Source organism: Panthera tigris, chromosome B2 (genome assembly GCF_018350195.1).
Source record: "Panthera tigris isolate Pti1 chromosome B2, P.tigris_Pti1_mat1.1, whole genome shotgun sequence".
Taxonomy (NCBI): domain Eukaryota; kingdom Metazoa; phylum Chordata; class Mammalia; order Carnivora; family Felidae; genus Panthera; species Panthera tigris.
In genome coordinates, this window is record NC_056664.1 from 39,315,180 (window position 1) to 39,340,969 (window position 25,790).

At 52.4% G+C, this 25,790-nt stretch overlaps 2 protein-coding genes across 7 annotated transcripts in view; both read right to left on the reverse strand.

Moving 5' to 3' along the window:
- Positions 1–5,812: 5,812 nt before the first annotated feature.
- LOC102950785 (trem-like transcript 4 protein) lies at positions 5,813–16,557 on the reverse strand. 3 transcript variants are annotated; one of them, XM_007085211.3, is made up of 6 exons: positions 15,818–16,533; positions 15,292–15,624; positions 13,626–13,701; positions 12,207–12,325; positions 10,144–10,250; positions 5,813–9,013 (listed from the first exon to the last, which is right to left on the reverse strand). In XM_007085211.3, the coding sequence occupies exons 1-6, from the start codon at positions 15,876–15,878 to the stop codon at positions 8,765–8,767; spliced, it is 945 nt and encodes a 314-aa protein (XP_007085273.2). In that variant the 5' UTR covers positions 15,879–16,533; the 3' UTR covers positions 5,813–8,764. The 3 variants fall into 3 exon arrangements, with proteins under 3 accessions (XP_007085273.2, XP_007085274.2, XP_042842254.1); XM_007085212.3 differs by having other exon boundaries at positions 10,153–10,250; positions 15,818–16,530; XM_042986320.1 differs by lacking the exons at positions 12,207–12,325; positions 13,626–13,701 and having other exon boundaries at positions 15,818–16,557.
- Positions 16,558–16,644: 87 nt separating this feature from the next.
- The window catches only part of LOC102950289 (trem-like transcript 2 protein), a 45,262-nt gene continuing 36,116 nt past the window's right edge, over positions 16,645–25,790 (reverse strand). For 2 of the 4 annotated variants that reach the window (XM_042986317.1, XM_042986319.1), the window contains 4 exons: positions 25,470–25,790; positions 21,141–21,558; positions 20,056–20,162; positions 16,645–19,751 (listed from right to left, as the gene is read on the reverse strand). In XM_042986317.1, the coding sequence (XP_042842251.1) occupies positions 19,657–19,751; positions 20,056–20,162; positions 21,141–21,558; positions 25,470–25,790 (941 nt within the window). In that variant the 3' untranslated portion in view covers positions 16,645–19,656. The remainder of the gene's footprint in view (positions 19,752–20,055; positions 20,163–21,140; positions 21,559–25,469) is intronic. The other 2 variants (XR_006217632.1, XM_042986318.1) reach the window with 2 other exon arrangements.

Consider the following 25,790-nt stretch of genomic DNA (forward strand, 5'->3'; position numbering starts at 1 on the left):
AGATCCTGCCAGGATTGGGGAGGGTACCTAGCCTGCCTTTGGGGGCCAAGTGTGGGGATTAGAAGGCTGGATGGGACAGATGCAAAGTGGGGATTGAGCACACAGGTTTGGGCTTCTTACAGACCCATGCTTAATCCCAGCTCTGTTATTTACTGGCTGTGTGGCCTTGGGCAAGTTCCTAACTCTCTGGGCCGGCTTCACTATCTGGGTATGTAAAGGTAGGGCATGTTAAGTGCTCAAAAAAGACAGAAAGAAGAAAGAAAAAGAAAGAAAGAAAGAAAGAAAGAAAGAAAGAAAGAAAGAAAGAAGAAAGAAAAGAAGGAAGGAAGGAAGGAAGGAAGGAAGGAAGGAAGGAAGGAAGAAAGAAAGAAAAAGAAAGAAAAGGGCTAGAATTATTTTCCTTCCTCTTCCCTATATTTCTCTCTAAAATCTTCCTTCTTCCTGTCTATCTCCATCCCAGAATTTCATCTTCCATTTTCAAGATGGCAGCTTTCCCTATATCTTGTCTAGCTGTCTGTCTGTCTGTCTGTCTGTGTATCTCCCCTGGATGATCCCCAGGAGCTACTTTCTCACCCGTCCCGTCTCCCCCCGTGTCTTCAGGTCCTACTCCCCACCGCCCCCCCCACCACCACCACACACACACCTTTTCCTCCGTGCTTACCTTGCCACAGACTCACCTGTCCTCACATCTTCTTTATCCATTCATCCATCGATGGACATTTGGGCTCTTTCCATACTTTGGCTATTGTTGATAGTGCTGCTATAAACATTGGTGTGCATGTGCTGCTTTGCAACAGCATACCTGTATCCCTAGCAGTGCAATTGTGGGGCCGTAGGGTAGTTCTATTTTTAATTTTTTGAGGAAACTCCATACTGTTTTCCAGGGTGGCTGCACCGGTTTGCATTCCCAACAGCAGTGCAAAAGATATCCTCTTTCTCCGCATCCTCACCAACATCTGTTGTTGCTGAGTTGTTAATGTTAGCCATTCTGATAGGTGTGAGGTGGTATCTCATTGTGGATTTGATTTATATTGCCCTGATGATAAGTGATGTTGAGCGTTTTTTCATGTGTCGGTTGGCCATCTGGATGTTTTCTTTGGAGAAGTTTCTATTTATGTCTTTTGCCCATTTCTTCACTGGATTATTTGTGTTTTGGGTGTTGAGTTTGATAAGTTCTTTATAGATTTTGGATTTATACATTATCTGATATGTCTTTTGCAAATATGTCCCATTCTGTCAGTTGCCTTTTAGTTTTGCTGATTGTTTCCTTCACTGTGCAGAAGCTTTTTTATTTCTTAGGGACAGCTTTGTTATTCACGCTCTTCAACTGCCCATTTGAGTCTGATCACCAGAAGACATGAATAGCCTCCTCGCAGCCCTCCTGGACTGACTTTTCTGCTGCCTTTGACCCCTGCTGACCGTGCTCCACTCCTGTCCCCACCCCTGCCCCATGCTATCCCTGCTCAGTCCTGTTCTGCCCCTGGGAGGCTGCCCCTCTGGACTCCATCACCCCAGCGCCTGGCCCCCTGGCTTACTACTGCTGGGTCTAGCAGAAGGGAGCTACAGGCAGGGGTTGGCAGTTAGGAGGAGAGATAAGTTGGAGTACTTACTTTCCCCTACTCCCTCCATGTCTGCCATGGCTCACACAGTGGCTGCCTTCCTCTGTAGCCATAACTCTGATTGGTGGTCCCTCCTCCACGGCTCCCGCTCTCACTTGGCTCCAAGAACACAGTTCTCTCTCCTTGCTCTTTCAAGTTGGGGTGTTAACACTCCCTGTCTTTGGATGCATCGCCATCCCTTGGTGGCCCGCTCATCCTTGTCCACTCCTCTGTAGGAACCCTGTTAAAATGATCGGCAATTGAACTCTCTTGTGCTTGCTGCCTGCTCCTGGAAGGGAACTTGCCCTACAACTACCCCCTCCTGGGCATTCCTTTCCCTCTTACCCAGGAAGTGGGAGAGCCTGGAGCCCTCTTCCCAGGGGCACATTCATTTATTCCACCTATTTTCCAAGCTCCTACCATATGCCAGGCTCCGTGCTAGGTGCTAAGAAGGTGCAGTGAGCACAGGAGTCACTGCCCCTTTGTTGCTAGATGAGGAAGTGATGTTGATATTGCAGATCTGTATTGGCAGGATTTTAAGACAATACCCTGGGTTCAGGGAGTGAAGGGAGACCCTCAAATGAGTCATCAGAGAGAGCTTGGGGACATTTCTGGTCATCTCAGGCAGAAAGGCACATCTGGGCCTCTGTTCTGAGTGTGAGTTGAGAAGTCAGGACGCCTGTTAAGGTGGAAGTGAGGGTCCAGGCTTGGACCACAGGGATCTGCCAACTGAAGATGGGTCTTGCCATGGCCAGAAACAAAATGCCTTAAAAATAAAAGAGAATTATTAGAGAATTGCAGCCTTTCTTTAGATTTTTTTTTAATGTTTATTTATTTTTGAGAGAGAGAGACAAACAGTGAGAGCCAGGGAGGGGCAGAGACAGAGGGGGAGACACAGAATCCGAAACAGGCTCCAGGCTCTGAGCTGTTAGCACACAGCCTGATGTGGGGCTTGAACTCACGAACCGTGAGACCATGACCCGAGCCCAAGTCAGACGCTTAACCGACTGAGCCACCCAGGCGCCCCAAGAATTGCAGCCTTTCTTAAAAGAAAGAAAACAGTTCCTCCCGAGTGGGGCAGATTCCCACCCCCAGCACTGAGTGGACCCCACCTGGTGGTGCTGTGTCCTTGTAATGCCCCGGACTGAGTCAGTCCACAAGTCCTTCCCTCTACACCCGGAGCACGTTGGGCAGTCTGGGATCAACAAGGAAGTAAATCCTGAGACCAATGTGCATCTAGACCAGCCCTTCCTAACAGTATCTGACCACAAAACCCTTCTAAAAGTACTCTAAATTTTCAGACAATCCACAGGAGCGCCAGAGTTACATTTATGCCTGGATTAGAGTAGAAAGCAATGACAGTCCTAAAGATAAATTCGTTGCTGCAAAATTTGATAATTTTCAAAACAACTTTTAAGCAGAATTTTTAAAATCACAATTTAGAAAAATCAGGTAATTTTTAAAGACCTAGTACTGAAATCACAGCAAGATAAAACGCTTATTAAATAGGGTTGTTAAATACATCGGTGATGTCCATGATTCCTTGGTAAATACTCCTTGTGCAGTTGAAATATCGTACCCACAAGCCACAGGCAATTTGCCCCAGGATCACCTGCCACAGTCATGTAGCGCGCAGATTCAGAGGGAGCTTATTTCTATCATAGTAACTATATAAAATGTGCTTAGCGTTTTAAAAATCTTTTGAAAACTGTAGTCAATTAATTTTTATATGAAAAAATATAAAAATTAACTTTAAAAAGGTAAAAGTTGTCCATAATTCCACACTCAAAATACATGAGTTGGGGCACCTGGGTGGCTCAGTTGGTTAAGAGTCTGATCTTGATTTCAGCTCAGGTCATGATCTCACGGTTCGTGAGTTCAAGCCTGGCCTGGGGCTCTGTGCTGACAGCATGGAGCTGCGTGGGATTCTCTCCCTCTTCCTCTGCTCCTCTCCCCCACTTGCAGTCTCTTTCTCTCTCTCTCTCTCTCAAAACAAAAACTAAAGAATAGAAAAAAAAGAAGAAAAAACAGACAAGAATGTATTGAGTGCTTACTATGTGCGGGGCATTGTTCTAAACACCTTACATGTGTTTCGCCATTACCTGTGAGGTAGGTAATATTATTGTTCCAGGTAACCAAGATCCAGAGAAGTTAAATAACTTTCCTGAGGCCACACAGCTCATACAGGTGGAAGTTAGGTTTAGATCCGAGCAGTCTGGCTCCAGAGCCAGTCCGCCTAATCTTACTGAGTGGAATTTTCCTCCACTCTAATACCACTCCCTGGAGATAATTTCTACTGATATTTTAGTGTTTGTTCATCTAGCCTTTTTGCTATGGTCATACAGAGACACAAACACAAAGGAGTTCAGGCTAGACATATTATTTTGTGGCATTTTCACTTAATCTATCTGGAATATCTCTCCATATCAACGGATGTCTACATAATATTCCTTGGTATGAATGTATCATAACTTCTTAATCAACCTCCCATTAATGGATATTAAAAGAGTTTCTAAGAGCCAACTTTTGCAAATTGTGATAAGCGCAACTTCCTTTTCCTTACGTTAAAATGTTTGAAGAAAATCTGTTCCTAGCATGGGTTATTTTCACATGACACTTATTAATGTTTCTTAAAACGCTAATGTTTTGTGGTGCATTGGGAGGTGAATCTCAACACTTCTATAGCTGCAGGAAGCTTCGGGTTGCGATCCACTCCTTCTGCGTTCCAAGTCATGTAGCAGAACCCGCCATTAGTCACCCTTCCACCCCACATCGCCAGACCCTCCCCACAAACTCAAATATCTCAGCCTGGAAGACAAGACCTAAAACAGCAGGGACCAGAGAGATTTGGAGGATCCATTCTTTCCTCCGACTCAGGCTCGGCTTCTCGACTTCTGAGTCTTTGGCTGAGGAGACATACTCCTTCAGTGAAGACACTAATGACCACCAGGGGGAGGGCCAGGAAAACTAGGTTGAGGAGAGATTGGCTGAGGGTTTGGGGGTGAGCCAGCCTGTAGCTGCCAGCCATTGACAGCAAGGTAAGGACTCGTGCATTTCCTTGAAGGACAGAGAAAAGCTTCAGATTGTGATGACTTTTTGTTGGTGTTAGCCTGGGGTTCCTTGAATGAAGCTCCTTGAAAGGACCCTCACCAAATCTAGCTTGTGGATTTGTTACATGCATGACCGCCGCAGTGGGTGGGAGAAGGGGCTTGTTTTGAGAAATCTGTAAAGATTCCAGGGAGAAAGAATCTCAGGCAGAAGAGATAGTAGTGGTTAAGAAAAAGGCCAGCCAAGTTTCTGACCTTCGGGAAGCTGTGCTGGGATTTAGAATTTACATTAAGAACTTATTTCACTGGGGCACCTGGGTGGCTCAGTTAAGCATCCCACTTCAGCTCAGGTCGTGATCTCGCGGTTCGTGAGTTCGAGCCCCACGTGGGGCTCTGTGCTGACAGTTCAGAGCCTGGAGCCTGCTTCTGATTCTGTGTCTGCCCCTCCCCCTGCTCACACTCTGTCTCTCTCACTCAAAAATAAACATCAAAAAAAATTTACAGTAGACTTACTTAGCACCAAAATTTACATATCCTGCCATGCTTACATTTTTTTCTGTTGTTGTATGTTGCATAACCTCCTGATGTAATAGGAACCTGATAACAGCACCTGCCTGGTGGTTTTATTGTTACAGAGAAAATGCCATTTGGGGTGCCTAAATTCATTCACAGAACTAGATTTTTGACTGTGATTATCATGAACTCTCAGAATTAAAAAATATGAGGTATGTATCTATATATCTATGTCTATATCTGTATCTATATCTAAATCTATACCTATATCTGTTCCTATATTTCTGTATCTACATATGAAGCATTACAGACATATTTGAAGTCCCCAACCAATATACTGGGTAGAAATGTTTTTAGTTGAGATTTGAATTTATTTGATTGCTCATGAGGTTAACCATTACTTATGTTTTTCATTTTCTTGGGTGTGATTTTCTTCTCACCTATAATTTGTCCACTAAAAACGGTGTGTCCTTTTACTGATTTATAAATCCTGGATGCTAATCTTTTATCAGTTATATGCATTGCAAATTCCATTTCCCTGTCGGCGGCTTCTCCTCCCACTTTATTTCTGGTGTCTTCTTTTTGTACTCGAGTTTTTCATTTTAATATAGTCAAACACCACATTTCCCCTTTATGGTTTGCGCTTTTGATATCTTGCTCAAGAAATATTCCTGTACCCTGAAGTCATGAAAACGCTTACATTTTTGTCTAAACATTTTATTGCTCAGCTATTGACATGGAGATTTGTAACCCACCTGGAATTCATTCTTGTGTAAGACATAGGCGGGAATCTAATTTTCTATTTTCCCCATATGGATAGATGGTTGCTCCTGGACCATGGCATATTCCTCTCCTCTGCCCCTGTTTCATATGCCTGCTCTGGCAGAAAATCAGGTTCCCACTTCTCACCCCCCAATTCTGTTGCCCTGGTCGATTTTCTAGTCTAGGATCACACTGTGGTTGTGAGAACATCACACTAAGTCTTGGTTTCCGGTCAGGTAAGACCATCTCCTTTTCCATTTGTTCTTCAACTTTGTCTTGGTTCTTCAGTTTGATTATTTATTGTTTATTGGTAACAAACTATCCCAAACCTTAGTGGCTTGAAACACTGACCAAAACAGAAAACAGACAAGTCGATGAACAAAACGTTGACATACTGTGGGGCGTGCATAAAGAGCATAGTGGGGGGCAAGGTGAAGGGAGGGTCCAACTGGCAGTGGGTGGCAGGCCCTCTGAGGATGGTGCCTAAAGCCTGCTGGTGTCCCAAAGGTCGAAGAGCATCTCTCTCCTGTGGGGCCTGAGCCTTGGGTGGCAGAAGGGGTGGTCCCCTCCCTGGGGCACTGTGGGCAGGAGGGACCCAGGCCTTTTTATCTGGGGACACTGGTTAATCAAGAATCCCTCTCCTCAAACTCCCCAGCTACATCAGCCACAGCCCTACCATCCCCTCTTGGCTCCTGGAGTTCTATCAGAAAAGGTCACACTTCCCATCCTCTCCTAGCACCATTAGCATTCTTCAGCTCTTGCCATGATTGCTTGGTGTTACTATTTTGTCATACGTCTACCCCCTGTGCATGTGCACGCATGCGTACATGCAATGGGAACAGGGACCCAAAAGCACTGTGGCTAAAATTTCAGGTCTAGGATCCACCATTTATTAGCTATAAGACTTTGGGAAATTACTAAACTGTCTGCGTCTCAATTTCCCCACCTTTAAAATGAAGGGAAAGCACTTACCTTATGAGGTTGTTTAAGCCATTAAGATATGTAGAGGAATGTGGCTATAAGAAACACTCCATAACTGTTGGCTTACTAGACTTAATCACCGCCCCTGAGCAGTGGCTGGAGGTCAGCAGGCCCCTATAAATAATGTGTAATGCCTATAACTCCAGGGGTTCTAGTCTGAGTAAATCCTTTGGTTTTGGACAGTGGCGGGAGGAACCTGACCCCTGGGATGGCTCGTGGTGTTATAGCCAGGAAACCCGAGTTGAGAAGACCATGGTGAAGATGGGCTCCCCCAGTGGGTATGTAGACTAAAATATAGACCAAGAGGCACTGTCAGGAGCCTAGCACAACAGAGGACCAGAGGTCTAATGAGGCCATAGGTTAGTGCTGATGGCCCTCTCAGAGCAAGGCCGGGTAGGGTGAGAGGTCAGGATACAGCAGGTGCCCAGCCTCTGGTAGTCAAATCTGGAGCACTGGAGGGGCAGGGAAGAGACCTGAGGAGCCAAGGTGATGCTCAGAGCATCCTGTTCTCCACCTCTTTCAACTCGGGGTTGTTCCTAGATGTCCCCAACAGCCACAGACTCGGGACAGAACCACATCCTTAACACTGGGAACCTGGGATGTCACAAGTGACAAGGAATTACTTTGCCTTCCTCCCTGAAGAAGACCTCATCATCACACCCCAGCCTGCCAGACCTCAGACCACCCACCCTTTTCCTCTCCAACCCCTCTCCCTTCCTGGCCCTGAAGCAGCCACACCCTCAGGTCCCATCCTGGAAGCAAAGCTGATGTCTCACTGTGACTGATGGCAAACAAGTTCCTGTCTGACAAAACCATTCACACTGACCAATAAGCGGTGAATCCCCTGTCCTCCAAGAGACTGGGACAGACACTGTATGACTCACTGGAATTTTGCAGAAGGGATCTGGCCTCCCACTGGCAGTTGGATTTGATGATCTTTAAATGTCACCCTTAAGAAGTAATGAATCAGCAATTCAAGCAATCTTTCCCATGACATGGTAGGACAGCACCCTCTGTCCCCATGGCTTAGAATTCCCACGATCCAGAGTCACTCCTTGGAGGTGCAGAATAAAAGAGGGCCCATGTCTCCGTAAGAGCCCTGTGGAAGTGTACTTGGGCAAAGCAGGAGGTGGCCCTCAGCCTGCTCTGTTGGAGATGAAGCTAGCAAGGTAGTTGATGGTTTCCATGGAAGGGGAGGGAGCCCAGGTCAGTTCCCTACAGTGGCTGCGGGGGCCACTATAGGGAAGGAAGCTCCCATGCCTCCCACCCCTGCCCAGCAAGGCCAAGTGTTAGGAGGGACTCTTGAGTGGAGGACACTGCCCACATACTGGCAGGGTCATTTGTGAGAATCAAAATCAGGAGGTCAGGAAGGAGCTCTGGTGGAGGAAAAGAACTTTCCAGCCTGGCTTAGCAGCCCTGAGAGGTAGTTGGGGGTGGATGGGGGGGGTTTCATGAGGAGAGTCACCAAAGAGGAACTTGCACAGTGTGTCAGGGTTTCACAGCCCCTGGTCAGGAAGGAAGTGAGGGTCACAGAGCGGGGCGAACATTGGGTCACTCAGAGGCACTGGGATCCAGACCCTATTTAATTGGACTTTGCTCTAATAGCCTTCCTCCTAGACCCTGGGGAAGGGAGCAGGCAGGTGTCTAGAAACCCCTTCTATGGGCCCCAGAGCCTGTCCAGCACAGCCTTTAGACTCAAAGCTTCTCTCCTCTGGAGTGATAAGGACTTTCTTCTCCTCCCCCTTCCTCACCTCCTTTGTAGGAAGGGATGACCTTTTGCTGGTTTGGGACCATCTTTGTCCCACCAAAGTCCCCGTATCACTGGTAGGGCAACCCCACGCCTCACAGGTACTTGTTAAGTGCTCACTGCCCAGTGAAGTCTGCCTTCAGCTCCTGAGTTTCCCCCTCCAGGGCAGTCAAGTTGGAGGGCTGGGGTCTGCTTCCAGAGATGCTGGCATATTCCACAGTCAGAAGGGGGTCAGGCGTGGGCCTCAGGTTGGGGTGGGTGTTGACATAGATGGAGTCCTCAAGGTCAAAGTTGTTCAGGTGGGTAAGTGAAGCATAGCAAATGGCCCCAGAGTCCTCGTCAGAGCCCATCTGTTGATTGGAGCCCTGGGAATCAAAGAAGATAGATGTTCATTGTACAGATCATAGCTGGGAATGGTCAGTGGCCCCCAGGCTGCCCAGAGCTGGGTAGAGAACAGAGACAGGGATAAGGTGTGGGACAGAGTATGGACCTTGCAGAGCCTCTGGGAATAGCTGAAGCCAGCAGAGTTGCCATCACTGACGATGTTTAAGAATAGGCTAAGGAATGGGGCGCCTGGGTGGCGCAGTCGGTTAGGCGTCCGACTTCAGCCAGGTCACGATCTCGCGGTCCGTGAGTTCGAGCCCCGCGTCGGGCTCTGTGCTGACAGCTCAGAGCCTGGAGCCTGCTTCCGATTCTGTGTCTCCCTCTCTCTCTGCCCCTCCCCTGTTCATGCTCTGTCTCTCTCTGTCCCAAAAATAAATAAAAAACGTTGAAAAAAAAAATTAAAAAAAAAAAAAAAAAAAAAAAGAATAGGCTAAGGAAGGCTACGTTGGGTATGATCCATGGACCGGCATTGCCTGGCAGCTTGTTAAAATCTCAGGTTCCACCCAAGATCTATTAAATCGGTCTCTGGGGGAGGGGCCCAAGAAATTCTGTTTGAACACGTTTTCCAGGTGACTTTTATGCACACTCAAGTTTGAGTAGTGCTGAGCTAGAACAGCACTTGGTAGGGGTGCCATTTGTAGAGTTGATTCCAGCATTACAGAGGGCTGAACCAGATGGCTTTAGATCCTCCCAATCCTGCGATTCTGTGGTTTTAAGAGTCTCAGATCTTTAGACAAGACACACCTACCCAAGGGCAACAGCTCGGCCCTCAGCTCCCGAAAAGAGAGCACTTAGGGAGCCAAGCTTGTGCTGTGAGGCCCTCTTCCCCCTAGCCAACTGGACTGATGGAAGCCGCGCCATAGGCTGGCTCTGGACCCATGGGATGGACCCCCATTAATAGCTGTCTCCTGTGGGGGTGAAGGTCAAAAGCTGAAGCAGTCAACTTCTCTCTCTTGAAGAGGTTTGAATTGGGAAATATGGGGCAATGGGTACGTGCAGATGAGGCAACATGAGGAGTCACATGTGATTCCAGGTCCAGACTGAACAGAAACTACAAGTAAACACAAGCTGGGGAGCTAAAAAAGACAGTAAACACTGACAACACAGATACCCAGGAAACCTGAGATCGCCTCTGCCCTGACGAGGAGTCTTTCCGGTGTTCAGTGGTCTTTTCCCTCTGGACTGAAATGTTGTCATAGACGTGGAGTTTGTCCTCACCTGTGAAGAAAAGAGTCCAGTTTGGGGCAGGGACCGCTCCCTAGGCTCCAGTCTCCTGCGAAGGCAGAGGTGATGGAGGCCCCCTCTGGGCAGAGGGGACCCTGGCAGGGGAGGGGCTGGGGCCCCGGCCCAGAAATCCCACCCTGCCCAGGACATTGCAGGGAGGTCACAGTAGGGTCGCAGGCCTTGGCCAGTGCAGAGGAGTGTCCAGAGAGCAGAGGTTAGTGATAAGGAGCAAATCAAGCTGGCGGCCTGTGGCTCATTTGCATAAAACTGGTAAGCTTAATCAACTCAAGTCACTGAAAGTTCCAAACTGAAACATCAATTTAAGTATAATCTATTTGCTGGGGAAGTTATCTATAACGTCTTTCAAATTTTGGGACCAGGAGCCACAATGAGAAACATTTTATCTTATTCCGGCACATACAAATACACACACTCACACACTCACACTCCTACACATACGTGCGCCCCCCCACACACCCCTAAAAGTCCAATGAAAAAATATTTGTCCTTCCAGAGTGTACAAACCACTGTGACATTTTACCTTTTTATTTTGTTTTATGGAAATAGTATTGCGACCCACTAAATTGGCTTTGCACAGTTTGAAAAGTACGGATAGAAAATTTTACAATCCCGGGCACCTGGGTGGCTCAGTCGGTTAAGCGTCCGACTTCAGCTCAGGTCATGATCTCACAGTCTGTGAGTTTGAGCCCCGTGTCGGGCTCTGTGCTGACAGCTCAGAGCCTGGAACCTGCTTCGGATCCTGTGTTTCCCTCTCTCTCTGCCCCTGCCCCCCTCTGTCTCTCTCTCTCTGTCAAAAATAAAACAAACATAAAAAAACTTTTTTTAAATTTTACAATCCATTACTACGTTAGGATTTTTATAGCTTGAAAAATTAAAATCAATACGGCCCAGCATAACCCTGACTTGCTTCCACATTTCAATCTTGTCAACAGACACAACACTGGATTATATGGTTAATAAATACACAGCACATACATGCTAAACAAACCAAACAACAAAAACTAAGGCAGGAATCATTGAAAGGCACTAAACTGATAAGCCTTGTGCAAATGTTAATGCTAAAAACTTACAACTCAGAAGATTAAAAAGTCCTTCTTGTGCTTTTAGGGAGACAAAATTTAAAAACAACTGTGGCAACCAGGGGCGCCTGGGTGTCTCAGTCGGTTAAGCATCCGACTTCGGCTCAGGTCATATCTCCTGGCTCGCGGATTCGAGCCCTGAATCGGGCTCTGTGCTGGCAGCTCAGAGCCTGGATCCTGCTTCGGATTCTGTGTCTCTCTCTCTCTCTGCCCCTCCCCCTTCTCTCTCTCTCAAAAATAAATAAAACATTAAGAAAATTAAGAAAACATAAATACAAACAATAGTGACAATTAAAAACCAATACCGTTGACCAGAAAGGTTTTTAGATAAATTTGCTTAAAAATCTTTAACGATAGGTGGCTCAGTCAGTCAAACATTCAACCCTTGACTTTGGCTCAAGTCTTAATCTCACGGTTTGTGGGACGGAGCCCTGTGTCAGGCTGCACACTGTCAGTGCAGATTCTCTCTGTCTCCCTCTCTGTCTCTGCCCCTTCCCCTGCTTGCACTTTCCCTCTCTCAACAGAAATAGAGCTTTTTTAAAAAATAAAAAAAGTAAATCCTTACCTATAAAAATATGGCAAATTATACGATCCCAAAATGATAGCAGAATGCCCAATTTTAGGCAAATTAGGCTTAGAGGAAGCTGACCTTGAGCCTCTGAAGAGAATGATCCTGCCTGCTGTTCTGCAAAGCAAGAGCACCCAGGGGATCCTGGCCACCTTGTCTTGCGGGCCTCAATTTCCTTGGTGGTAGAATGGGCACAATAAGCCTGGTCCTCACGGCTCGTGGGCACGAGGACATCATGGCCACGCCCTCAGTGGTCTGCTCTGAACCAGCTCTGGGCTTTACCTTTTCCGGCACTTCCTCGGGCTTTCTTGAAGTACAGGATCATGAGGACCATGAGCACCAGCAGCAGCAGGACGGCCACCGTCGAGGTGGGAATGATGAGATGCCAATTGCTTTCGGAGCTTGGGAATAAGGAACAGCCAGCAGGGTGAGGAAAGTGGGAGCCAAACTTCTGCGGGGAAGCCATCCCTCTCCCCACGAGTGTGGTGATCATGACAGCCCCTCCCGCTGAGCTGGCCAGGAGGCAGTCCCATGGTCAAGGCCTCTGCCCCGTAAGCCATGCACGTCTAGCCACGTCTGGGCTATGTTTCCTCCTCTGTGAAAGGGGAATGGTACCAATGCCTGCTGTCTTTGCTCCTTTTCCCTTTTCTGGCTGCTGTCCCCTGACTTGCCCCCGGGCCCCTGTTGCAGGGTCTGCACTCACCCCTCCAACCTGCTCCCCTAAACCATTCTTGGTCCCGGCTCTGTCACCTCAGCCTGCCTGTGAGAGGCGCCCAGCTCTCAGAGAACACTGGTTTCCTGTGACCCACAGTTCTGCCACATGATAAACACATCTGGATAGGGCCTGTCTTAAGTCGAAGGCAGAACACAAAGACAGGCTTTCTCATACCACAGCAGGCTCGCCAGGGCGGCAAGCGTCGAAGCCCTAAGCCCCGGAGGCAGCCACTTTAGGGACACCTCTCAGCTCCATGACCATCTCCACCTGGTTTCTGGACATATTGCCTTGAAGCAAGGAACCACGGTTTGTGAGAGCCCCGGGTTCCCATCGCAGTGATGGTGGGTGGAGAGACGGCAGGGAGGATGGAGTCTGGAATAAGAGTGGCTATCAGGTCAGTCCCGGGGGGTCGGGGCCTAGAACCCATGAGGCAGGGGTAGAGAAGAAATCAGGCCGCGGGTTGTAGTAACGACAGAGTGCCCCCTTCCCCCGGACGCCTGTGGCTGGAAGAGGGGAGAGGCCAAGGAAGAAGCTCTGGGCACATGCCTGGCGCTGGGCCAGACACAATCCCACTTAATCCTCACAGCAACTCCGTAAGACGGTGGTTCTGCCCCGAGGCAAACTTGGCAGTGTCCGGAGACATTTTGGTTTGGTTGCCACACCTGGGTGGTCTCAGGGAGGTTTGTGCAGTTGCTGTCCCATGGGCAGAGGCCAGGGACGCTGCCGCCCGGGACACCCCTTGCAACAAATGTCAGCCTTGCCCAAGGTAAGCAACCCTGCTGTAAGGTGAGAATGTCCACTGGCCCCATTTTGCAGATGACAAAACTGAGGCTCCAAGAGGCCTGAGGCAAGTGACCGGAAGCATTCTGCCCCCCTGAGAGCCAAGCGTCTGTGGGCATGTGGTAGCTGGAGGCATTTGGCACAGTCGGCCATGGCGGGGGGGAGGAAGTGGAGGACGGAGAGGACCGGGAGGCAGGTGACAGTACCTGTCGGTGACAGAGCTGGCGGCGGAGGTCCAGGCTGTAGTGCTCCTGGTGCTCGTGGTGGAGGGCGTGGTTGTAGCTGAAAGACACGACCACGAGAGGAGCACTCCCATGTGTTTGCTCCGCATTGCGGGCTCCCCACTTCTAGCCCGTGGCCCTGGGGAGGATGGGCCCACACAGGGCCCTGGGCCAAGTGGGGGTGTTACTCTGAGTGATGTTGGGTTTCCCTCACAGTGAAGTGCCACCGTGCAAGTGGCTTTATTAGGACCACACCATCACTTGGCTATATTCCACAGTCTTTTCTGTGTTCTTTGAACATATCATGTACTTTCCACCCATAATGCGTCCCTCCCACCTGCCCCCACTTTTGTCTGGGGGTCCTGCTCCTTCAGTAAGGCCCAGACGGTATCACCTCCTCTGGGGAGTCCTCCAGGAGAATCCACACCACTGCTTTCTCCACCAACCTGGTCTCTCCCTTCCACTGGGCCGCCACCCAACATGCTTCCATTATGCCGCCCACCACCCACCCTCCTAACCCTTTACCTATGTATCTGCCTTCCTGGGGTGGGAGGGCGCTGTGGGCTCCTCCAGCACAGGAGTGGGTCTCAAGGTTTCTGATTCCCCTTCTAGAGCACAGCCCCTGCCCTACATGGGGGAGGGCGGTGAGCCACGGCTTAGGTGGTGACCGGCCAAGCAGCTGACCTGCGTCCTCTGGGTGCCCAGCTCACGGGATGGCTGAGCAGTCTTGGAAGGAGGGCAGGGGTCTGGGAAGATGCCATTCAGGCTCCAACCATCACAGAGAAACTCGGTGGGTGGGGGGCAGGTTTGCCACTTGGAGGTTGTTTTTTTTTTAATTTTTTAAACGTTTATTCATTTTTGAGAGACAGAGAGAGACAGATCATGAGCGGGGAAGGGGCAGAGAGAGAGGGAGACACAGAAATGAAGCAGGCTCCAGGCTCCGAGCCGACAGCACAGAGCCCGACGCGGGGCTCGAACCCACAAACCGTGAGATCATGACCTGAGCCGAAGTCGGACGCTCAACCGAATGAGCCACCCAGGTGCCCCAACCACTTGGAGGTTTTCAAGAAATACACCTGGGGCCTCAGATGGGGAGCACCGCCAAGCTCCCCATCTGAGGCTTATGGTCTCTCGACTATAAGGGGCAGGGCCAGGATGAGGACCCATGTCTTCTGAGCCCTCGGCCGCTGCACCTCCCAACCTCACCCTCGAAGCCCCACGTCTGCCTCACTGACTGGCTGCCTCCTGCCTGTCTGCCATTTTTAACCCAACTGGCTTCCTGGGACTCAAGCACAACCCTTTGAGAGAAGGTTAGGGGTTAGGGTCAGGGGTGGGGATGCCCAGGAGCGGCCCAGTCACCAGCCAGTCTCGTCAAACTTGAGGGAGCCTTACAGTCATTAGAAATCAACGGACGAGTCTTGTTAGTAGCAACAAAACTGTTCAGAGACACATGTGATGGGAAAGGAAGAACCAAGTGAGCCAGCAGGTCTGAGTTCTGCTGGTTCTGCCTTTAATTCACAGTGACCTTGGGCAAAGGGCACTGGTTTTCGGTTGTGAGAGCCAAGAAGAAAATGCTTTTAGAGTCTTCTCTAGCTCTAACACCTGTGGTTTAGGAAGGCTGAGGACCACACGAAGAAGGGCAAGAACTCACCCCGAGATACCACCAGATGGAATTTTCTGAGAACAGAGATCTCTGAGGATTTGTAGAATCCACATGAATAAAATCCGGAGTCCTTCACCCTGAGCTCAGTCATGGTGACGATGAAGTAGCCTAAACTGGAATAATCCTGAATAGAGTTTCGAGGTTCCCCGGACACTCTCGGGAGCCTGGTGTTGGAGGCTAACACGATACAAGTATCTGCTGAAATGTCCCTGCACAAGACTCTCATCATGTTTGAACCTGTCCAGGGCGGGTACAGGCACTTCACGGAGACCGTCTCCCCTTCCAGTTTGCGCAGCAACAGTGACTTCTGTTCCCAGGAGCCTGAAAAGAAACTCGGGTCAGGGAGCAGTTCATCTGCCACTGCGGGGCCAGGTGATAGGTGTCTTCCTCCGCAGAAAGGGCCCCAGAGGCAGCCTCAGGCCACAGCCCCACCCCGCCCCTGTCCCCTTCTGGCCTGCCTCACCTGGCCACCTCCCCCTCCTCTTGCCCTGTTCCCTCCCTCGGTCCTCATCACCTGGTGATGCCAGGAGCATCAGAAGGACAGATAGCAGCAGGTGTGTGCCCCCCCCGGCCATGGGCCCTCTTCTTGAGCCGGGGTGGGAGAGGAAGTCCCGAGGACAGGGAGCTTCTGGCTGGGGGACAGGGGTGGGGATTCAGCACAGCCACCCTCGCTGGTCCGGGGGAAGAAGCGTGCTCCAACGGGGCAGTAGGAGGCCTGGGAGGAGGGGACCTTCCCGCTGCAGGTGCTACACGTGAGCCCTGAAAGGCGTCAACCCCGAGACTGGACTGAGGCTCCAGGGGACTCTGCGGCTACTGCTGTGGCTGTCTCGTGCTCAGCCTCTTCCTCCTTGTCGCACTGGGGTTGGGATGTAGAAAGCTGTGGAAGCCCAGGAAGAAACTCTGGTGAAAGCAGAACCTATTTCTCCTTTCTTTCTCTCCTCTAGCTGACCACTTCCTCCCAGCCCTCAGCTACCTCCTCCCCACCCAGTAAAGCAGTGGCTGACGGGGAGTGACCCAGTTAGGGGACACTTTGGAGGTGCCCAGTGGTCTGAGCCTTCTTCTCCAGGCCTGCCTGGGAGCTGGGGGGGTTGTGTGGGGACTGGAGGGGCAGAGGAGAAGAGAGAGGGAGAGTCATTTCCAGGAAGAGGTGCAGGGAATCAGGGAATATTCTGGCAAGGGTGGGAAAGAATGAAGCGGGGGAGCATAACTGGCAGGCGGGGGGAAGAGGATCGGGGAGGTTGGAGGGGAGTCTCCCCACCCCAGTCACCCCATGTCCCCAGCTCCCAGCCTGCCATAATCACTCCCCAAGCATTTGTCCAAAGACCACAGTAATCAAGCACGTTTTTAAGAATAATTGTCATTAGAAGAGCCACAGAAAAACAATCACCACAGGCTGTGTATAGTTAATAAACAACGAAGAAAGGAGGACACCTTGTAAAAATGCAGTGTGGCAGGTCGGGTTTGTGGGGGCACAGATTCTGAGGTGGAGGTTAGCACGGGAGGCCTAACATGCCCGGGGACCAAGCCGGGAAGAGAAGGACAGGTCAACAGGAAGCTCAGGCCTGCAGAGATCTGAAGACGGGATGCTCTCCAGGGTGGCAAGGAGATGCCGGGGCTTTGGAGCCTGCGACAGCCGGTCAGGGGTGACGGGCCACCCTGGGAGGGGGACTGCCCTTGGTGAGGCCTCTCTCTGCAGCTGAGGCAGCCCCCTGGAGGGAGGGGCGGGCAGAGGAGGACTTCCGCTCTCCCTATTCCCAGCCCTGGGGTAACAAGTCCATCAGCCTGAAGGAGGACGATACACCGACTCAGTTTGATGCAGACTGAGAAACCTTTTGCAGCCATCTGGGAGGACCGTGAACTTGAGGCTTGCTTGCTGGACTTCCAGCGGGAGAGCGTGTGTCCCACAGTGACAGATGTGTCTTCTATGTTCCGCAGAGCAGACATCCCCCCGAGCTGGGTTTTCTTTACGTGTCCCGGCCCTTGGTCACGGCAAGAAGCCCTCCACGGGCGTGTCCTGTCATCACAGTCGATTGCTCAGGAAGCTTTGTTGCCTTAGCCACTAACAGCAGCAGCAGCCTGTGTGATACCCACCCCCACCCCACTCCCCCACCATGCACCCCCTGCCCAGGATGTCCTGAGGATCTGGATCCTCCTGCAGCTCCAGGGGAAAAAGGGGAAGGACAAGGAGAAAAATGAAAGGCTGGGGCTTTCAGGAAAATGTCCCAGAGCACTGAAGGTCCAAAGAGGCCACCCAGGCCCCAGCGGGGCTGGAGACCCGGGGCAGGGGCTCTGTATTCCTTTCCCAGTACCTTGTATCCTTCCTGGGGAGTTCACGTGGGAGCAGGCTCCAAGGGTGGGCACCTGGTACAGGCTCACCCAATTCCGGGAGCCCCTCATCCTCGGCAAACAGGGATGGGGGGGGTCCCCTAACAGCTACCCTGACATCAGGGCACAGCCAAAGGCCTCTGCCTAGGTCCAGCACCCACCGCCTGAGGCCTGCCTGTGTGTCCCTCTGCCCTCCCTAGCCCCTTTCAATTTAGGGCACAACAGAGAAATAGGGCCCAGAGGGCTTTCGTGTGGACAAACCATACGCTAGAGCTGGAGAAGAGCTTGGGGACGAGCAATCAGGAGGCATTTACTCGGTGGTAAGAGGTTCCTGTCACTCTACTTGATCCTCGAAAGCAGTCTTGGGAGGTAGAGTTAGTGTCCTCTTTCACAACAGAGGACAATGAGGTCCGATAGGGTTAGTTACTTGCACAGGGTCACACAGTGACAGGGAGCATCCCTCAGTCCCCGTCCTGAGCCCTCTGCGGCTCTCCCACAGGCGGGGCTGTAAGTGTGCTGTTGCAGGATCTTGAATGGAGTGGGGCTCTGGGGGAGCTGTGTTCCCCAGGGAAATGAACCCCCTCCTAGTTGCACACCAAGGTCATGGGCACGCCCTCCTGGTAGAGAGGACCGATATCACTCTGGGTGCGCGCGTGTGTGTATGTCCTGACACCGGGCTTGTGGGTTCGTCAATCTGAGTCCCTCCTCTAGTGCCCCCTTCTGGACGCAGGAAAGAGATGCCTCTTCCCTGCGGTCCTCCAGGATTACCTTCTGTCCCTTCCTGTCTCCCCACTTCCATTCTGGAGTGGCCCCCCAGCCACCCATCGAGGCCCTGGCTGTGTCACTCTCCTGACAATGACATCTGCTGTCCCTCCTGGGAGGGCCCTGCTCCAGGGGGAGAGTGGAAATGCCACATTGATCCCTAGGTGCTTATTCCAGTTGCTCCAGACTAGTAGGGCCCCTGCTCCAGGGGAGGAATCCAGCCCATACTCTCCAGCCTTCACGGCAGGCGAGGCCAAGTCTGAGCGGAGGCCAGTGAAGCAGAGGCCAGACTCCCTGCCCTCCTCCAGCCCCAGGCGTTCCTCCAGGCTGTGCTCAGCTCAGAGCTGTCCTTGCTGGGTCCCACGTGGCTCCTCTCTTCCCAGGGGACAATGAGTTCTTGGGGGCGGGTGGGCGATCCACCCTTTTCTGAGCCGTGGCCTCCCCTGCGGTGGACTTTGGAGGGCCCTCTGCCTTCTGTGAGAGCTCAGGCACGCAGCTGGGAACCGAGGGGAAGAGTCCTGAGTACAGCCCCCGTCCGGGGACAGGCTGGTCCTGCAGCCAAGGGGCTCTGGGCGGCCTGGTCACAACTGTCCCTAGAGGGCCTGCCAATGGGTGACAGGCCGCAGTGGGTTGGTGGCCTCTGCTGGCTGGCTCCCAGGACTTCAGGGACAGGCACTGCGGTCAAGGCAGGGCACATCCAGAGGCCCATCAGAGGGCGCGGGGCCCCAAGGGCGGGGGGCTTAGGCCGCTCTGGGGTCCCCTGCTGCCAAACCCGTGTGGATCTCCAACTCTTGGTCACTGTTCCTTCTTCTCCTCCAGGGCGGGGCCCCTGAGACACCGGCTGCCTCTGAGACTCTCTCCTCCCCAAGCACGTGGGGAAGCTTGAGGGGAGCAGAAGGCAGCTGAAGGCACAGGGTTCGGGATGGGGAGAGAGCAGCGGCCCACCCGTCTGCTCCCCTCTGCTGCATACAAGGGGCTCCTGAGCTCTCTACAAGGCTTCTCTGCCACCCAGCGGGGGCCTGGGACTCAGGGTCCCCTCGGTGGCTTGCCCTGCGGTTTTCGGCCTGGTGTCCTCCATTCTGAGCGTTCTCAGGTTCTTGGCAGCCCAAGGGGTCTGAGCGGGCCAAGAGCAGCCTCTGGTTCTGCGGGGGGCAGGGTGGGGGGCCTGAGTCCAGCATTGGTCTGGCTCCAGCCCACACAGGTCCCCATCTTAATCCTCCCCTGGCCTCCTAGGACCCCTCCAGGAACAGCTTTCCTACTCCACAGTTAAGTGGCCTCGGACCAAGCAGGCTTCCACGGAGGCTCCGGGCTTCCAAGTGGGTCCCTCCAGGCTCTAGCAGGATTGTTGCACACCCTGTAGCCTGGGAGGACAAGGACAGAGATGAAGGGCAGGGCTCCGGTGCTCCCCTCCCCCCACCCTCCTGGGCCAGTCCATCCCTCCTTCTGGCTCTGCCCTCCACTTTCTGCTGGGTCGGCCCCGGGAGGGTCATGCGGCACCCTTCCTGTTCACCCACCCTCCTCCCTCCCCTGGGCGCCAAGCAGTCCTTCTGGCCGACAAAGGTGAGGACACACCGCCTGGGAATGGAGTGCAGGCGGGCGCTTTGGAAAGCGTGTCAAGCCCCAGTGCTCTGCCCTCAGGAGGCTGGGAGGGTGGGCTGTACTCACTCCCCATGTGTCTCTTCTTCCAGAACCCATAGACCACGATCAACATCACAGGCACTGGGAGGAAGGTCAGCACCCCCAGGAGCACAATGGGATACGAATCCTGGTGCCTGAAGGGACAGGACGGAGCGGGGAGGAGGTGAGCACCCGGCTCCCTCCTCCCAGACCCATGTCTTCCTGCTTGCAGCAGGAGAGGAGCCAGACCTGGAGAAATCCTGACAGGTCTTGGCCGGGGTGATGGCCTCCCTTCCTTGGGAACCCAGCTGTGGCAGGAGGAAGTGAGGAGCTTGGGGGTCAGGGGAAGAGTCCCAGGTGGAGGGGAGCATCTCCTCCACTGTTTCCCCAAACCTGCTCACTGCTGAGGACGAGGACTCTTAAGGGACCCCCATTTGTGACAGAGGAGACTGAGAGTCCTGCTGTCCTCACAGTGGGAGCCTCTCGTGGTGGCCCTTCCTTCTTCTGTCCTCTGCAGCTGATGCGGGAGGGGCACAGCCTGTAACCCCTTGCCTGTATCACTCCGTGTGCACCAGCCCTCGGCACCTCCATTCAAATATTTTTTGGCCTGAGGACTTTCTCTTGTTACTGGAGCCCTCTCTGCCACCCAGGACAGGCAGCCCTCTACCAATGGCCAGTGGGAGTAGGTGTATTAATACCACAGCTCTCTTGCCCTTCAGGTGGGCGTCTGACACAGGGCCCCAGAGCCCACCCCATGGGCTGAGCTCCGCTGCCCACAGTGGTGGTGGCTTGATTAGGTTCTCTACTGGCTCCCTGTCTCATTTCCCCGCGCTCTTTCCAGCATTCCTGGTCCCAGAGGTGGCTTCCGGGGGAACCCAATTTAAAGCATCCCCCATTTCCCACTTCCTACTCCCGAGGCCCATCCTTGTCCTGCCCCTACCTTCTCCTCTTCAACCACAGACTCTTAGGCTGACCCCTCCTCAGCCCTCACTTCCCACTGCCAGCCCGTATGGATGGCACCACTCCTTCCCAGCTTCTGGCCTCCTGAAAGGGAAGGTTGGCTCTAAGTGGAGGCCCCAAGAATGGCCGCCATATCCGGTCAAATGTCATTCAGCCCCACGACCCCCGGGTACCTGTCAGGGGATAATTTGTTGATGAGAGACCCACTGGTATGGCACATTCCCGTGGTGGGTGATCTGGCACGCGGGGGCCCAGCCCTGGTAGACACAGACACTGGGCCGGCAGAGGAGGCTCTGGCATCGCTGGGGGGCACAGTCACGGTCTGGGACCCCACGGTCCTCCCGGGCCCCATGGTAGAGGAGCCAGCGCTGGTGAAGCTGTAGCCTGTCATGGAGGGCAGTCTGATGGACCCTGAGGCAGCGGAGGGCACGAGTCTGGTCATGGTGAAGAGACCAGGTGTGAGCACTGTCACACTGGTGGTGAAAGGGGCATTGGGGCCTGAGGTGGGGGCTGGGCCCTCGGTGACGACAATTCCACTCTGGAGGATACTGGCCAGCTGTGGAAGAGGAGTGCTTCTCTTGATGGCGGAGGCTAAGGGGACAGAGAGGGAGGAACGTTAGATCAGGAGTGGGTCTCGCTGATGGGAGCGGATCCCCGTCTCCCCTCCTGGGTCTTGTACCCAGGGCTCTGCTCTGCTGAGTGACCAGCTGTTGGTCAGGGAGAAGGAAGAGACTTTCTGTTTCTTTAGCCTGCCCTGTCGGGCCACCTGGGCCCAGAGGACACTCTCCTCCCCGCCCCCATCTCTCCAGTCACTTCCAGACCCTCCTCATTCCTGTGGGCCAAAGAGACTTCTTCACTATGATGTTGAACAGGGACTTTTCCAGGTGCTCCATAGTTGACAAGTAGGGCCCAGGGACTGAAGACAGGGAAGCAACTGGGCATCAGTTCGGCGTCAGATTCTTGATTTTGGCTCAGGTCATGATTTCACAGATTTGTGAGTTCAAGCCCCGTGTCAGGCTCTGCGCTGGCAAAGTGGAACCTACTTGGAATTCTCTCTCTCCCTCTCTCTCTCTCTCTCTCTCTCTCTGCCCCTCCCCCACTGGCACAGTCTCTGTCTCTCTCAAAATAAGCAAACAAACTTAAAAAACAAAACACAGGGAAGCACTAAAGGCCCAAATTCCACAGAACACCTCAAGCAGCAGAGTCAGATGCCCTTCTCAGGGGCTTACGAAGAGACACCTGCTACCCTCACCCATCACCTTAGCCTTTTACATCCCATTTTCGAGAAGGGTGGCGTTTGGATGGTGGAAGAGGAGGGGGTTGCAGGAGGCTCCAGGTTCCATCTGGGGCAATGTGGAAACTATATCCTCAGAGAACAAGGGAACTGGAGAGAAACAGTGGGGGAGAGAGAGAGCTGCCATGGGCTGTCACATGACATGACTGTGCATCACACGGACACATTCCAAAGGGCCAAATGGCCACCATGGAAGGTGCCCATCTTTCTGGGCAAGGGACCCCCGAACAAGCAACATTGGTGAGAGTGGGGATAGGGGAAGAGGCTGACCTGGAGCCAGATCTCCACCATCACCCTACGCAGCAGTGGGGACACCCCCAAAGACCCTCCAGAGAACTTATGCATAGGTGCCTTGGGAGGGCCAGCATCTGGACACCCACCTCACAGAGGATCCCAAAGGGCTGGGTACAAAAGAGTGACATCCGACACGGAGAGAGAACTCCTACAGCAGGCAGTGAAGACACACTACCACTCCCCTGCCTCTGCCCCTGCCTCGGTGCACCAGGGGGTTGGCAGGGGATGGCAGGGAGAGCGGACTGCCAAGAACCCCACCTTCCCTACCTGCCGAGACGAAGGAGAGGGAGTTAGGCAGCAGGCTACCCCCTTCCCCACTCCAGGTGGCTTGGTCTTCAGGAAGGAGTGGAGGGGCATATATTGCTAGAAGATTAGAGTTTTTAAATGGGCTGTGGATTTTTCTGTTTTCCTGATAACTGAAAAGGTCTGCAAAGTCAGAATCTCCCCAAACGGCCTTTAAGAGGTGGAACGTGAGATCTGACAAGGGGAGGGGGCGCGCAAAGAGAAAAGCGAAACCATTCCGTGTTTGTATCCCTGCAAAGGCAGACTTCACTACACTGGTTTCCACTCTTCCCTGGGTCTGAAGCAGAACTGGAGAGGGGGGATCGAGATTTGGCTCCACATCTCAGAGACAGTAGTTGCCCGGGCTCAGTCCCACAGAAAAGGGAGATACAGAGGGATCAGGAGAATGCGGAAGGGTGGATAACAAATTTCATCATCACTGGCTGCTTTTTTTTCAGATTTTCTTGCTGGTTCCTCGCCGTTTCCTATCGTATAAATTTCAGGGGGGGGGGGTACCTTGGGGCTTGGCCCTAACTCTCCTTTTCGACACTCAAGGGAGAGCTTTTACATTCCCTTGATTTTTTTTTAATTTTTTTTAACGTTTATTCATTTTTGAGAGACAGAGACAGGGCATGAGTGGGGAAGGGGCAGAGAGAGAGGGAGACACAGAATCCGAAGCAGCCTTCAGGCTCCGAGCTGTCAGCACAGAGCCCGACATGGGGCTCAAACTCACGAACTGCAAAATCATGACCTGAGACGAAGTTGGACGCTCAACTGACCGAGCCACCCGGGGGGCCCCTACATTCCCTTGATTTTTTTTACAGCTTCATTGTGACACCAGTCACATCCCACATACTGTGCCCATTTACAGCACCAAATTCAATGGTCTTTAGTATATTCAGAGTCCCGCAACCACCACCACAGCCAGTGTTAGAATATTTGCATCATCTCCTCACCCTTTAGCTGTGACTCCTCTACCTCCTCCTTTTGTCCACCCCCCCCCACCCGCCCTAGACAACCACCAATCTGCTTTCTGTCTGTATGGATTTCTCGAATCCCCTAGACTTTAAACTATCTTCACGGAGATACTTCTGAGTATATCACCAGCTCTGACCTCTCACCTGAGCTCCAGGCTGCACATCTACTGCCCACTTGGGGCTCCAGGAGGCATCTCAAACTTAACAGGACAAAATACAGCTCTTGGTATTTCTCCTCCAAACCAGCTCCTCTCCAGATTCGCCCTACTCAATAAATGGTACCGTCATGCACCTCGCTGATGGAACAGAAAGCCTTAGGGTCACTCCTGATTCGTCCCTTTCGCTCACCTCCCACACGAGCAGATCCCGTCTTGCCTCCAGAGTGTACAGGGCGGGGGGCAGGAGGTCTGAACATCATAGATTTGAGCCCCTCCACTTCTCCCCGCCTCCAGGGCCCACGTCCTACTCTAAGACACTGTCATTCTCAGCCAGAACACCCAACAGGGGTCTCTGTGCCCATCTCTTACCCTCTTCCACAATCCATCCTCCACAAAACACCCATTAGGCTCTTAAAGACAGGCCACAACACACCCCTCTAAATTCTCCAATAGCTTCCTATTGTACTTGGAATAAAACTCAAACTCCACATCAGAGACTTTAGAGCTGCTGTTTGACTCTCCAGCCTCATCTCCTGCCACTCTGCCCCACACTCAATATGGACCAGCCACACAGGCCTGCCTTATACAGGCCCAGCTCCTTGTCACCTCAGGGCCTTTGCACATGCACCTAGAATACCCTCTGAAGGACCCATATTTCAACAGGGCTAAAAAGCTCTCATCACGCTGGGCTCTGCTTGATGTCATCTGCTCAGGAGAGTCCTCTCTGGTCTCCAGCACCTCGATGGCTCCCTCCGCCACTGAATTACTGAATAAAACACTGACCTGCTTTATTTTCTTAAGAACGTTTATGGTTACCTACAATTATTTGTCTGATGATGTGCGACTGCCTATCATCTCTCCTAGGGCAGGGCTGTGTCTGCTTTTGCTCACCCCTCTATCCTCAGAGCCTAGAACAGTCCCTGGCACATAGCTAGGGATGCAGTGAATATATATTTAACAGAAGATGGAATAAAAACAAAGCACACAGCACCCTAAGTATGAATCCTGTCTCTGCCACCTGCTAGCTCTGTGACCCTGGACAAGGTGAGATCCACAGAGGGCTTTTTATTTATTTTTTTTTAATTTTTTTTTAACGTTTATTTATTTTTGAGACAGAGAGAGACAGAGCATGAACGGGGGAGGAGCAGAGAGAGAGGGAGACACAGAATCGGAAGCAGGCTCCAGGCTCTGGGCCATCAGCCCAGAGCCCGACACGGGGCTCGAACTCATGGACTGTGAGATCGTGACCTGAGCTGAAGTCGGACACTCAACCGACTGAGCCACCCAGGCGCCCCCACAGAGGGCTTTTTAGATCTCATTTTCTTCATCGGTAAAATGGGGACAATAACGCCCATGAAGATGTCAGTAAAAATTGCGAAAACCCTGCGGCACCCCAGGCCCACGGATGGATTATTATTCTTACTATATCTGCTGCGAATGGAGACTGGGGGAGGGAGGACACCCTCTCCCCTCCCATGCCCTGGCAGGCCAGCTCACCTGGAGACACCTCCAGAAGGAAGCCCGTCAGAGGGTACAGGGTCCCTGAGCTGTTGCGCATGCACCAGTACCGGCCCGAGTCCTGGCGCTTGAGGGCCGCCATGGTGATCTTGACTACCTTGGCCTTCGTGTCATCCTGCAGCAGGTAGCGTGGCCCCTGCGTCCAGACCCTGGTGAATCCAGGCTCGCACTTCTTCCTCCTGATTTTGCACCATACCTTGCCCTCCACGTGGTTTTTGCGGCTCTTGTAGGAGCACTGCACAGACAGAGTCTCCCCTTCAAGGTGCTGCACTTTAGTGTACACGTTCTCGGCGGGGACAC

Bases quoted from the DNA above. Each gene is read 5' to 3' on its own strand.
- LOC102950785 (XM_007085211.3), bottom strand. From the start codon at position 15,878: ATGGCCGGGGGGGGCACACACCTGCTGCTATCTGTCCTTCTGATGCTC. The intron at 15,625-15,817 runs GTGATGAGGACC...GTTTCTTTTCAG, and splicing joins GATGCTCCTGGCATCACCAG to GCTCCTGGGAACAGAAGTCA. The intron at 12,326-13,625 runs GTACTGTCACCT...CTTATTCCCAAG, and splicing joins GCCAGCTCTGTCACCGACAG to CTCCGAAAGCAATTGGCATC.